At 46.5% G+C, this 13,653-nt stretch overlaps 1 protein-coding gene across 1 annotated transcript in view; it reads right to left on the reverse strand.

The window, feature by feature from the left end:
* Positions 1-3,194: 3,194 nt before the first annotated feature.
* Positions 3,195-13,653, reverse strand: part of GRIN2A (glutamate ionotropic receptor NMDA type subunit 2A) — a 161,911-nt gene continuing 151,452 nt past the window's right edge. Inside the window, exons 10-12 of the mRNA XM_028499144.1 lie at positions 11,193-11,431; positions 3,559-4,731; positions 3,195-3,215 (exon numbers count right to left, since the gene is read on the reverse strand). Of these exons, the coding sequence (XP_028354945.1) occupies positions 3,195-3,215; positions 3,559-4,731; positions 11,193-11,431 (1,433 nt within the window). The remainder of the gene's footprint in view (positions 3,216-3,558; positions 4,732-11,192; positions 11,432-13,653) is intronic.

Genomic DNA, 13,653 nt, shown 5'->3' on the forward strand with positions numbered 1-13,653 from the left:
ACATTGCATCCCATCCTAGTTATTTGTTTATTTTATTTATTTATTACATCGCATCCCATCCTAGTTATTTATTTTTTTTTTAAAACACTTTAGGTATTAAAGGAAGTGTATAATACTTTTTTTCACTACAGTACTGTCGGTTCTTCCCAAAGCCATGTTTTTAGTTTCTATACCCAGAGAGGCATGGGGTTAATAGCAGAACTAATGATGTTATTAGAAGAAGGGTTTTTGATCTATGGGATCATTCCAAGTGTAATTCTCACTCTCCCTGGAGATCTCTGCCATATTTGGCAGCTCCCTGGTTTGGAGGACACTGGAGGAAGACAGACAGCCTCTTTAGACTGGTGATGTACCGCTGTTCTGTATTCTGGGGAGACTTTTCAATTCATTGCATGTCAAGACATGCCAGTCTTGTGAGGAAATGGAGGTGATCCTGGCTGGGGCTGTATAGGTCTAGAATGCAGTGGAAGGGCAAAGGCAGAAAATTCTAAGAAAATGATATGGTCACAGGTGTGTCTAAGGTTAGAAACTGGGGGGACTCTTCCGGGTCTTTCAATCTAGGCTTCTCCGTTGTTGGGTCTTGAGGCAGTAAAGGTGCAACATCCAAGAAATAAAAGGCAACATTCAAGTGCGTTCCTCTTCAGCACCTGGTTGGCCCCTTCTGCCTTTCCACCGCAAAGACTTTCTCAGCCCTGCCTCCCTCTCTGCCTCTCTACCACCGACCCTGAACTTTACTGCAACCACTTTTCATCATTATAAGAATATTGTAGGTCAGGTGCACCTTCTCAAAGAGGGAGCCACTCAATGAGTCCTCAAGCTCTAAGAGAATTATTCCTGGCACCTGCCCACTCATGGGAAAGCATTGCCTACAAAACAGAACACAGCATGACTGAAAGAAACAAGATAACTTTTCAACCTGCCATTCTGTCCCCTCCTCCGGGAACCCCGAGCAAAATGCAGGAGGAAACCAGGAAATGGTCAGGTTCATTTACTTTAGCCTAGGGCTTCTGTAACATGACACCACAACAGACCCAGGTGCCCAGCAAAATGGGTGGCTACTTAGCCCAAGCATTTCAGGGATATTCATGTATTTAAAACACACTAATTGTTGGATTAGAACTATATAAAGTGTTCAATTAATATTGCTGTGGGTTTTATCATATTTTATTTATTTATTTATTTTTTTCTGCGGTACGCGGGCTTCTCACTGTTGTGGCCTCTCCCGTTGCGGAGCACAGGCTCCGGACGCGCAGGCTCAGCGGCAATGGCTCATGGGCCCAGCCGCTCCGCGGCATGTGGGATCCTCCCAGACTGGGGCACGAACCCGCGTCCCCTGCATCGGCAGGCAGACTCTCAACCACTGCGCCACTAGGGAAGCCCCTATCATATTTAATTTTTAAACTAGAAAATTCTTGTCTGATGAAGTGTCATAACAACTGCCTTAATTTTGGGGGGCCACATTGCATGTACCAGGCACTGTGCTAAGAGCTTCTCACGCATAAAGATTCCCTACCCTTCCCCCAAGGTTTACAAAATGAGTATCATATCATTTATGCACAGGTTTGAGTAGAGTGAGAATGGAGGTGACTCGGAAATGACAAATGCTTCGAGGAATTTTTCATCTCCCGTTGGTGCTAGTGAGGCAGTTTGCCTCCAATAGAGTGACTATTTCAGAAGAGAGAAATCACCTGTCCCACTAAAGTTGATCCACAATTTGGAGGCTGCTCAGGGTAGATGCATGAGTGTCTCTCATGTCTTGAAGGCTTTTGATTTAAGGAGGTTGGGGGTGGGGACGAGTGTCCAGCTGAATTTCAGGACGTTAAGGAAGATAACGCTACAGCCATGCTGGCCTTCAGCGGACAGATGGCCTTTTACTTCTTAAGGATCACAGTACACATATGGCTGCTGGCACATGCCACCACATTCACCACACTGGGAACAGCAACACACAATGAAACGCAACCATGGTGATTCGGGGACTGAACGAGTGATGGTTACTCTGCGGGGGAAGGGTAACAGATACTATACAACCCTGAGTCATCACCAGAAGGGGGAAATGCAAACTTACGTACACAGGAGTCTTCAGGATAAACTACAACGGCCGCTGTGTCATAGACAGAGGATCCACACTTATACGATATTGAAGACACGAATGGGTGAGTTTATGCAGCTCTGAACAAGACCATCGAAGCCAAGGGTGAGAGAGTGTCTGTGAAATACACAAATCGACATCCAAAGGGATTCCTGTAGCTCTCTGCCTGAGGGCCCTTCCGGCCTTTTACTCCAGAGGTGTCTTGGAAATGGACTACAGTGAAGCTAGCAGAGTGACCACAAACACACCGATTTGCTACTCTTTGGGGGAGCCTGGAGTTCTGGGGTTGGGCCGGGGCTGTGATGGAAGGCATAACAATAAAGCTGGACCAGTTATAAATCCAAACTTCCTAACCTCTTGCACGTGTCAATCTCACTACAGTGCAGATGCATTCTTGTTTTGTCTGTGTCAGATTTACATGCATACCATATTGCTTATTCTGTATTAGAGAAACCATTAGGCATTTCTGATGAGGAAACTACATGGTGGACTGGCCTTAATGGAATTTGGAATATAGGAAATCATCACATCACCATTGGCATCCAACGCGTCATTATTGCCAACATACCTAGCGGGCATGTCCAGGAGACTTGCCCTTTTATTGGTTGATTTTTGGTTAAGGACTCACCTAGCTGGTATCTGCCGCGCTCAGCACACACCTCACAAGATTCCTTGAGTGGAAGAGTATGGCACGGAGCCATGTGCAAAAGAACCAACAGAAAAATACCTTCCTAAATCCTCTTGCTCTTTGCAGGGCACTACTGGACATCCAACATTTATCTTCCGGAACGTTGGCCATTACCTATGTTTCCCTACAGATAAAACATTAATGGAAGGTTTTAAACATCGGATTCAATACTAGGCATTTTCTTGTACACGCGTCTATTGCTGCAGGAATTTAAAACCCTGGGGGCAGAGTACATTTTATTCTTATTTGCAGCATAAGGCATAACATGCTCCGAAATATACACATCGCTGTGGCCTCTACTGTCCCTGGAACAGTATGATGCCGTCGACCTCAAGGACGATTGGAGATAGCTGTCATTCACTGCCTGGGATGGCAGCGAGTGTTTATAAGGGTCCGAGGGGCACCTCCCAATAACTAAGCGTTGGTCATCCCCGTAGGAGTGGAGGAAAGGGTTATCGGAGGTGTGGTCTGGCAAGAGAGACTTGCTCCGTTTGCTGACCTCCAGACCCTGGGGGAAAAGGGAGCCTTTGTTCCCTGAGAGTTTGCTTGCGGGGACACTAAAGAGACTCCCGTACAAGTTTCCCTCCAGAAGCCGCTCCCTGTCCTTGAGGCTTATGCTCCGGGAGGGCCTGCTAAGGTCCACCTCCCTGGGTTTGTCGAGGATGTTATCGTAGGAATGCTGCCGGCTAATCCTCAGCTTGTTCTTTTGGAACTGGAGGGCGCTGTTCTGTGCCCAGTCCTGCTGGTAGACCTCCTCCTGGGTAGCTGGGTTACCTGTCTCCTGAAGCATCTGGTCTTCGTCAATGTCATAGAGGTTCCCCATCCGCAGGCAGGAGTCGCATTTGAAGGGGGACCTCATGGTGAAGTGGCCTGAATAGGTGGGCAGGTTGGACAGGCAGCTCCTGCAGTGCGTGGAGTTCTGCCGGTACCGGTCGCTGCCCTCGCTGTGAGGGGAACTCTTGTCTTTCAAGGTGAAGTGCTTGGAGTAGAGTTTATACTGGTCGTTGTTGGGGAGCCCATCTTCATTGTGCAGGGGGCTCCTGTTCATGGGCAGTGTGGAGTCCCCCTTGCGGAAACTGTCACCATGGTCCTGGTAGACATTGGAGAAGTCCACGTTCTCGGGAAGGGCCATGTTTTCGACAAACTGGGGAGGATCGAGGTGGAAACTGGGTTCCTTCTCCCCATCAATGGTGTAGATCTTGTCCCTGGGGGAGCTCGCTTTGGTTTTCAGGTAGGAGCGCTCGACCTCGCTGCAGTCCTTGGGGTATTTGGAGGCCACTGACCTTCTGAAGTTGTCCTTGGCCTTGTGGTTCTTACTGTTGTCAGGCTCCCGGTGGCACGTGGCCCGGCTCGAAGTTTCTGAGATGTCCGAGTGGGCCACCTCTTCTGGAAGGTACCTAGGACTCTTTAGGGAGTAGCTCCTGTTCTCCACGGTTCCCTCATCCCTCTGGGAGACTGGGTTCTGGGTCAGCGAATCTTGGCGTAGAGATTCCATGGATTTCTTCCAAAGCTGCCGGGGCCTGGAGTTCCCTTTGGGTTCCGTGCTCACGGCCACCTCCACCGTGTTAGGGTTAGACTCATTGAGAGTCAGAGGGTGCTGGCCCTGGAACACGTAGTTGTTGAGGCTATCCTTGTGCCTGTTGGCCACGAAGGTTTGCAGTTCATTCATGTTGTCCCCAAAAATGCTGTCTTTCCCCTGAAAGGACCTGTTGTCTGAATATATCAAGTTTCCCTTATCTGAAACCATGTCCATGATGAGGGATCCTCTTTGAATGAAGTCAGCAGCTCTTTTGGGGGAATCCATTCTTGAGGAGTTCACGTTGGACAAGTTGGAAATGTTTTTGGCTGACCGAAGGAGTTTTAACATGTTGCTCTGGGATCCGGTCAGATTGAAGTCTGGAGACTTCTTCTTTTCTTCAATGTGCACCCCGTGAATGCAGCTGTAAATGCCCTGTGGGGAGGAGCACGAAACACCATCATCAGCAGCAAGGACATGAAACCATTTCACACCTGAACTGTACCTGCAAAGGTGAGACACGACCTTCTTAATAGGAGTCCTGGAGAAACAGTGAAATCCAGTCTGAAGCCTGATAATGTTTCTTAAATGTATGAGACCAGTGGCAAAGCATCAGGCTTATCTTGTCGCTCTGGCACTTTTAGATTATCGGATTTATTTAGATTATCTGACACTTTTGCCAATAGTCATACATGGAGTTTGAGAAAAAATATCCACTAATCCTCATACAACTATAAGGGTCTCAGCACCTCCAAACTGGCGTGTAAGGATTTGGTTGACCCTCCCAACATCCTGGTCACCAACCCTTACTTTTATTAAAGTTTCCCAGGATCATCTTTGGACTTTGGATACCAGAGAGTCAGCTATTGACAAACAAACTGAGTCAGCAGACAAGGATCTCCAATCATTGATTCCTTTGGGGAATTATTGCTACCCCTACACTGAAGCTATCAATTAAAGCATGAGACCCAATATTTATCTGAAGGAAATAAAAACACTAAAAAAAATACATGCACCCCGATGTTCATCACACCATTATTTACAGTAGCCAAGATATGGAAGCAACTGAAGTGTCCATCGATAGAGGAATAGAAAAGAAGATGTGGTATGTACACACACACACACACACACACACACACACACACACACACAATGGAATAGTACTCAGCCATAAAAAAGAATGAAATCTTGCCATTTGTGACAACATAGGTGGACCTAGAGGGTATTATGCTGAGATAAGTCAGACAGAGAAAGACAAATACCATATGATTTCACTTATATGTGGAATCTAAAACCAAAACAAATGAACAGCCATAACAAAACAAAAACAGATTCAATAGAAACAGAGAACAAACTGGTAGTTGCCAGAGAGGAGGGGGTTAGACAGATGGGTGAAACCGGTGAAGGGGATTAAGAGGTAAAATCTTCAGCTTTAAGATAAATAAGTCATGGGGATATAATGTACAGTATAGAAAATATAGTCAATAATGTTCTAATAACTTTGTACGTGATAGATGGTAACTAAAGTTATTATGGTGATTATTTCATAATGCATAAAAATACTGAGTCACTATGTAGTAGACCTGCTATACAATATTGTAAGCCAATTATACTTCAAGTTAAAACCTCTGGAACAGTCTCTCCCAGCTCCACGCCCCCACCCCCCGACAAAAACAAGAAGACCTGAGATCCATGTGTGGTCAATCAGACATTTTTTGGAGGAATAGACAGAGATGGTGGGATAAAAAGACATCATATGGTTTGAACCCCTGGAGCTCCCTTCTTGGACTTTTCACTTACCCACTCAATATATACATATTCTTTGTGTTTTGGCTGTGTGAGAATCTGTTGAGCATAGTTAGAGTTTTAGTTACTAGGAAGAGTGGAGAGTCCTGATGACACAGTGATGCTGCATTTAAATCCATCCAGGGAACTGAGTGACTGAGGGATTCGGGGGTAGCTCAGACATAAGCACCCCCATCCATACATCTCTTGTTTTCCACTCCACCTGCTTCCTGTCTTAAAAATAACTGTTTACTTTTCCTTGAAAGTAACTCAGGGGCAGAGCTCTTGATTCATTCTACAATAATAGGCAAAAGGGACTGTGACTTGTGCTTCTCCCTTCCCCACTCCTGCCCCCAGATTTTGGCTGCGGTACCTAAAGGGAACAATTCGGTCCAGGCTGCCGGATTTGAGCTGGTCCTCCCAAGACTGACAGGGAGCCGGCCCAAGAAGGGGTTTGTTTGTGAAAGGGATGCGGTAGCTGCTGTTGACTTTGGGGACTATGGGTCGGTAACTCTGGACTCTTATAGCGGCTCCATCAATGCCCCATGGTGGGGATGCACTGGACCTGCAGGGATGCTCACAGAACTGTGACAGCCTCAACCTGTTTGCACTGCTGCGTTTTTCTTGTCGTTTTCTAGAGACGGTCTCCACTCCGTCAAGGAACAGCAAACAGAAAAGCCTACAGTTGTGCATATTTGAGCTTCTCTTTCTCTGACCCTCTTCAACCCCAGGCTGCACGGTGAAGGCTCCCTGAGGCCAAGGCCCTGGCATCGGGCACTTCCCACCTGCTGCAGCCTTACCTTTAGTCTTTTTCTCGATGCTGCGTGGTCTCCTTCCCTGTTCCCTCCCAGGAAGCAGTGTCTCCTCATTGCTTCCAGGGCTGCTGGACGTCAAAATCATACAAACGCACCGTGTATTTCACATAGCACAGTGCTTGTGAATCTTTTATGTTAACGTAAGCCTTCCCTGTCCAATTTGGTAATGTAATAATCCCCTACAATGACCTAGAGGGATTCTGCTACTATGGGTGGAAATCAGTGTGTCTCCTACGTGTTTGAGTCAGCCAAGATCATAGCCTTTTTTTCCTCTTGTTAGCATTACGAAAACACTAGTTTTTAAATTTTTTCTAACTTTGCAATTTTATTTTAATGAGCTCCCCTCCTCCTTTCAGAGACTTTGAAAACTTGCTTCCACCCTTCGCCATCAGGGCCGTGTGCTCCCGCCCGCCGAGATGAGCTGGATGCCTCTGTATTTGCAGGAGGCCCACAGAAGTGGCCAGGGAGCTGAGCTATGTTTCAGGAGCAGAGAGGATGGCTGCTGACTGCTTTTTCTCATCCCTGGTTTCCGCTGGGACTCACACAACACAGCTAAGGCAGTTCCCAGGTGCTGATCTGCCTGGCAAAGCCTCGGGAAGGAGTCAACGTGGTGCCTGTACCCCAGGTTTGGATGAAAGTGTTCTCCAACTAAGTTGACCCATCTTCCAGATGTGATGATGAGGAGGTGGGGAGTGTATTACAGAAGGATGGGAAGAGTCAGAGACCTGGAATCCACTGGAAATGAGCCCCAGCTCCATCCTTTTTTAGCCCTGTGACCTTGGCTGAGCAACTACATCTTTTTGAGCCTCAAGTTCCACATCTGTAAGATGGGAATCATACACTCTAAGGTGGGTATGAGGGCAAGATCTGATAATGCAAGCAAAGCACCTGACGTGGAAGGGGCTCCATAAATGCTAGTGTGTGAGCTGCTCAGTCATCCCCGATGTGCCCTCCCTGCTTGTCACCTCACCTCTCTCTCCTCACACTAGTATGAGCACACAGCGCCCGTTTGATCGAAGCTGCAGGCTTGCTCTGGAAAGCCACTGCGGCTTTCTGATGAGGTAAGTTGCCTAAACCCTACCTCAGGAGCCAAATCCCTGGGCTGGAGTTTCTTTCTTCCTTGCAGAGATCTTTCTTTCCTCCTCTCTATTATTCATAGATTCCGGCTACCTTTTATGGGTTGTGGAAATAAGATGCCCTCTCGGCCCTATAATGGGCTCAGATGAAATTAGCATTGAAGACTCAATGTGCCGTTCCAGACAGTTTGCTCCGTTCCACCCCCCGCCCCCGTTCTCACTGGGGCGATACTGTCCTCCTTGGTTCCTTGGTGCCTGGGCCTGATCCCTAAAGTGTCTGCTATGGTCTGCATGTCTGTGTACCCCACCTCCCAATCCATATGCGGAGATCCTAGTCCCAAAGGTGATGGTATTAGTGGTAGGTAGGTGCTTATGTCATGAGGTCCAAGGTGGGGCCTTTGGGAGGCGTCCTCCTGAATGGGATAAATGCTCTTGTAAAAGAGACCTCACAGAGTTCCCTCATCCCTTCAACACAAGGGGAAATCTGCAACCCGGAGGAGGGTCCTCACCCGACCACGCTGGCACCCTGATCTTGGACTTCCAGCCCCCAGAACTGTAAGCAATACATTTCTATTGTTGATAAAGCACCCAGTCTGTGGTATTTTGTTATAGCAGCCCGAACGGACTAAGACAGTATCTGACTTCTATTCTGTCGGTCCCCATTGTGGGTCAGCCAGAAGCTGCTACAAGCTCTCCTCTGGGCTCGTTGGGAAGATGCCACGGTTTCCACTTCCCTGGTCCTTGGCTTTGCTACATCTCCCATTCCTCACGTCTCTGGAGACAACCGAGGTGGTTCTTTTTTGCTAGTGACAGTGAATAGTTTTTTCAACGTGAAAGGGACAGCATTGCGGAGAGAAAACAAAAGTTAAGAGTATCCCACAGAAGAGAGGACGCGTTTTTGTAAGTCGTAATAAACAAACGTCACAGCTGTGGGAGAAACTTGGTTCTAATGTAAAATAAATGACTCTGTGAACTCTGACCTTCACCCTTGGCCGTGCCAGGAGGGCAGGCATCTGAGGTTTGCATTTGTGTCCCACGGGACATGGGGTCCTCTCTCCTCTAGGCAGGGGGAGACAGAAGTTCCAGTTCCAGCTTGTCAAGGCACAACACAGCAATGCTGTGCCCAGTCCCCCCTTCACCACCGTCCCTCAAGATGCTTGGAATGGGAGTGAGGGATTTAGTCCATTTCTCATAGTGACAATCCTATTAACTTGGCTTCTTTAATGATATCTTGGACAGAGGGAACACTCTTGCAAAAACAAGCAGGATGTACAAGTAAAGGCAATAGTGTGCATTTGCTCATGGCAATCTCACAATCATTTGGATATGGAAAGCCTTTAGTAACTGGTGAAGAGAATTAGATTAAAGTTGGCTTAATACCTAGCTATATGCATGCACGTTGTTATTTTTAAGCAATCTGTGTGCTTAGAGGCCATCAAGCTAATTAGGAAATATGTATTTGCATAGAACTCAAGTTTAGAGTGCCACTGAATGGAGAAAATAAATCCTCCTGACTAAGCCCATGTGTACCTTCTGGATCTCTTAAAACCACCAAATACTAAGAATACACAAGTTCCTCTTTAGATGATTATTTCATTTTCCCAATAAACATTAGCATACAAAATCAGATGTTTCTAACCACATATTTTTCACCATGTTTCAAATCCTAATTTGTTAAACTCTTTCAGAGTAAAAAAATTCCAAGGTGAGTAAATGGAAGAAATAGGTAGATAAATAGATGGATGGATAGATGGATAGATGGATGGATGAATGAATGGATGGACAGATGGATAGATGAATGGATGGATGCATGGATGGATGGATGGATGACTGATTGATTGCCAGGTGGATAGATAGATAATGTTACACTGTGTTGGAAGATAAGTGAACGATATGTACATATGTGCTTTTATTGTGATGCAAGTAAGTGACTAGCTTGTATTTAAAAAGTAAAAATATATATGAGTTGTGTGCACATACATGTTGTGTAGTATGATTTGTATCAAATCTCTTGTGTTGCTTGTATTTGATGTTTGTTGCTTGTGTAAGAGTGTGGGCTCTGGCTGCTACTACACCACCTGGAGTCAAATCCTGGCTCCAGCAAGGCTGTGTGGTGTTGGGTAATTCCTCTAACCTCATAAATTTGAGTTTCCCCAATTCTGGGCCAATATCAGTACCTACCTCACAGAACTGGCTTGTAGGTTAAATGAAATGATGAGTATACATTCCTTATATGGTGCCAGGGACATATATGTACCTACAAATATAAGCATTTTCCACAACTGTCATCGTTATTGCTGAATTATGCCATGTGTAGCTGTTTATGGCCACACACACGCCATATTGTGCAGCATGTAATGAGGTTTCCGTGGCTTGAATGTGAGTGCACTTACTACAGCGTGTGTATTCTGTGCTGTGGTTTATGTGGTGTTGAATCTGTATTTTGTTTCCTGTTTGATGTGTGTACATTTTCTCATGGTTCTTCATGCCTGTGTTTCATTTCAGGCTCCTTTACATAGTACACACTTTTGTGGTTTGTTAGCTGCGTTCACACACACAACATTGCTTTGCATGTAGATTTCGTTTTGTCACACGTGATCTGTTGGAATGCATGCAAACATCGTAACATCCTACACAGGAATTTTAATAATGTCCTAGAGCATATCTGGGTGCTCATGAGGGAGGCCACAGACTGGCTGTGTTTGGACCGTGTGTTTTTCTATTTGTCAATGGAATTAGTTACTAGTACTTAAAAGTTGAAACTTTTCACATATAATCAGATGACTGCTTTCTCTTTTAAAAACTGGAAGACCTGTTAAGACTGGCCCTGCCTTCCGCTAAAACCATACTCAGCAGGAGTGGAAGACGACTGCCCCCTCTGGGTGTGGTGGGTTTTACGCAATCTGTCTTAGTTCTCCACGTTCTCCATTGTTCCCTCCCTTTGACACCAGGGTTCAGCTGCTATTTTTAATTTCACTTCTGCTATTTTTCTCACGCCCGGCCTGCCTTACCTATTCACCTACCATCTCTAGCTAGCATCTGGCTTATGAACACAGAAACTGGTGCCCTTCCGACAAATCCAAGAAGGGTTGATGGGTGAAGGGAGGGTGTGGAGACACCACACCCCCACCCAGGAGTCAAGAACCCCTGATTCTCTGGAAGCCCTGTGCTTTTCTGGACCTGGCTGCCGCAGAGGGAAGTAGCCGCCAGGGGTACTGACCCTGCTGATGGAGAAGAGCAGGCCCGGCCGGTCGGAGCACATGCCCGTGAAGCAGAAGCGCAGCTTCCAGTAGAAGAGGTGTTCCCAAATGAAGGTGATGAGGCTGAGGGCCATGGCGGCCGCCAGCATGTAGAACACACCCGCCATGTTGTCGACGTCCAGCTGGCTGCTCATCACCTCGTTCTTCTCGTTGTGGCAGATCCCCGTGAGCCACAGGGTCTCCAGCTCTTCCATCTCCCCTGGACAGAAGACAAGAGCCACAGGCAGTAAGGAGCAGGGCATGCACTGTGGGGCGGACACCCCTGCATTCGGGACAGACACGTGTGATTTATAGCTGTGCAACCTCAGTGAGAGGGACTGAGCTCTCCTGGTCTGCGTTCACTCATTTGCGGGGTGAAGAGAATGATGACAACATCTATGTAGTATCGTTGTAGAAGGATGAAGTGAGATCATGTATAGAGAGAATCTGGCACAGTCCCTGTCTTTTTTATTCTCGGTCATCATTATTATGTTCTTCCCACCCTGCTTTTCTCTATCCCCGGCCCCAACACCCACCCAAGCCTGGAACAGGACATGGGATAAGCTGGCTGAAGCCTACGTTAGAAAGACTCGCATTCCCATTCTGACTTCGTCATATACTAGCTGTGTGACTTCAGAGCCACAGTGATCCTGTCTGTGAAATGGGTATTATAATAGTGTCTACTCCCTCGAGTTCTAGGGAGGATCAAATGAGCTCACACACGCAAAATTCCTAAATGTAGTGCCTGGCTCACGGTAAGTTCTCCTAAATAGGAGCCTTCATGGGTTGTTGTAAAGGAAGTGCCTAGCACAGTGCCTGGTACACAGCTGTTCTCAAATATATTTGTTTCTTCTTTCCTCTTCCTTTAGAACATCGAAGATTATTCCAAAAAGTCACCCTAAGTAGTGCACTTAGGGCACAAAGTGTTCCTTGAAAAGAAACATCCCAGTCGGCTCTGAATGGTCCCTTGCAAACTAAACACCTCCCCACTTCAGCTGGCAGCTAAGGAAGCAGGTGGGGTTTGCAATGGAAAAAAAAAGTAGGCACGGTTGGCATTATTTTGTCTCTCTTTTATGCATATTTTATCCAGTTGTCGTTTAGGAGGAAATTCTCTGGTCTAAATGTCTAGTAATTATACTAACTGTCTAGCAATTCACTAGACTATGATTCAGGTCTTTAAAAATTATCCTTCGAAAACAGTGAAAATCAAGGAAGATGCATAGAATGTCAAATGAATAGTATGACTATATTGTATATACATATGAACTCTAAGACAGAAAAGATGTATGGGATTAAGAAATACAAACTACTATGTATAAAATATATAAACAACAAGGATATATTGTACAGCACAGGGAAATATAGCCATTATTTTGTAATAACTTTAGGTGGAGTATAATCCATAAAAATATTGAATCATTACGTTGTACAATTTAAACTAATATAATATTGTAAATCAACTATACTTCAATAAAAAACACTTGCAGGTGTGGCAAGTGTGTGCGGTGCGGCAGGTGTGGTCTGGAGCCGGGAAGTCGCAGCCACCGCTGACGCTGCCGCCGTGACGTGTGCAGGTCCTCGCCAGGGTGTTCATTCCGCAGCCTGTCAGGTGACCGGTGTTGCGGCCACTGCAGCTGCCCGCAGGACCCCTGGGCGCGGAGTATGCGCCACCTTGGCGCCTCGTCCCTGAGGCAGGGACGTCTTGGCCCAGAAAAGAACACTGTTTAGCTGCGGCCTAACCACCTAAGTGAGGGCAGTGAAGCTGCCTGGGGAAGGGCAAGGCCCGCGTTGCCGAGCTCGGGCTCGGAGCCCTGGATTTGTTTGGGTTAGCAGAGATTATAAAAAAGCAAAAACTGGTGAGGATAGAGACGAATGCTGGCAGGAATACAGGGAAAGAAAAAAATCTCATGCTCAGTTGCTGGAGAAATAAGAAAAGGGAGGCATAAAGACGGTTAGAAACTTGTCTTAAGCCAGTTGGCTCAAAAGTGGAAGAGCTGGGATTCAAATCCAGAGAAATGTCCACTTCAGACTTCATTCTGGGAGAAAGTAGTATAATTTACAAAAGGAGAAATGAGATAACATCCTCTCCTAGAAGAGCATTTACCAGTTCCCAGTCTGTGGTGCTTAACTGCTGGCGGGATCTTGGTTCCCAAGCCAGAGGTTGGGCCCGAGCTCCTGTGGTGGGAGCTCCGAGTCCAAACCGCTGGACTAACAGACAACCTCAGACTCCAGGGAATATCGATTGGCGTGAGGCCTCCAGGTGGTCCTCATCTCAGCACCAAGACCCAGCTCTATCCAACTGCCTGCAAACTCCGGTGGTGGACGGCTCAGGCCTAATAACCAGGAAAACAGGAATATAGCACCACACATAAAAAAAAAGAAATGACAAAAAAATATGTTACAGATGAAGGAGCAAGGTAAAAACCTACAAGACCAAATAAA

The sequence above is a fragment of the Physeter macrocephalus genome, chromosome 14 (assembly GCF_002837175.3).
Source record: "Physeter macrocephalus isolate SW-GA chromosome 14, ASM283717v5, whole genome shotgun sequence".
Taxonomy (NCBI): domain Eukaryota; kingdom Metazoa; phylum Chordata; class Mammalia; order Artiodactyla; family Physeteridae; genus Physeter; species Physeter macrocephalus.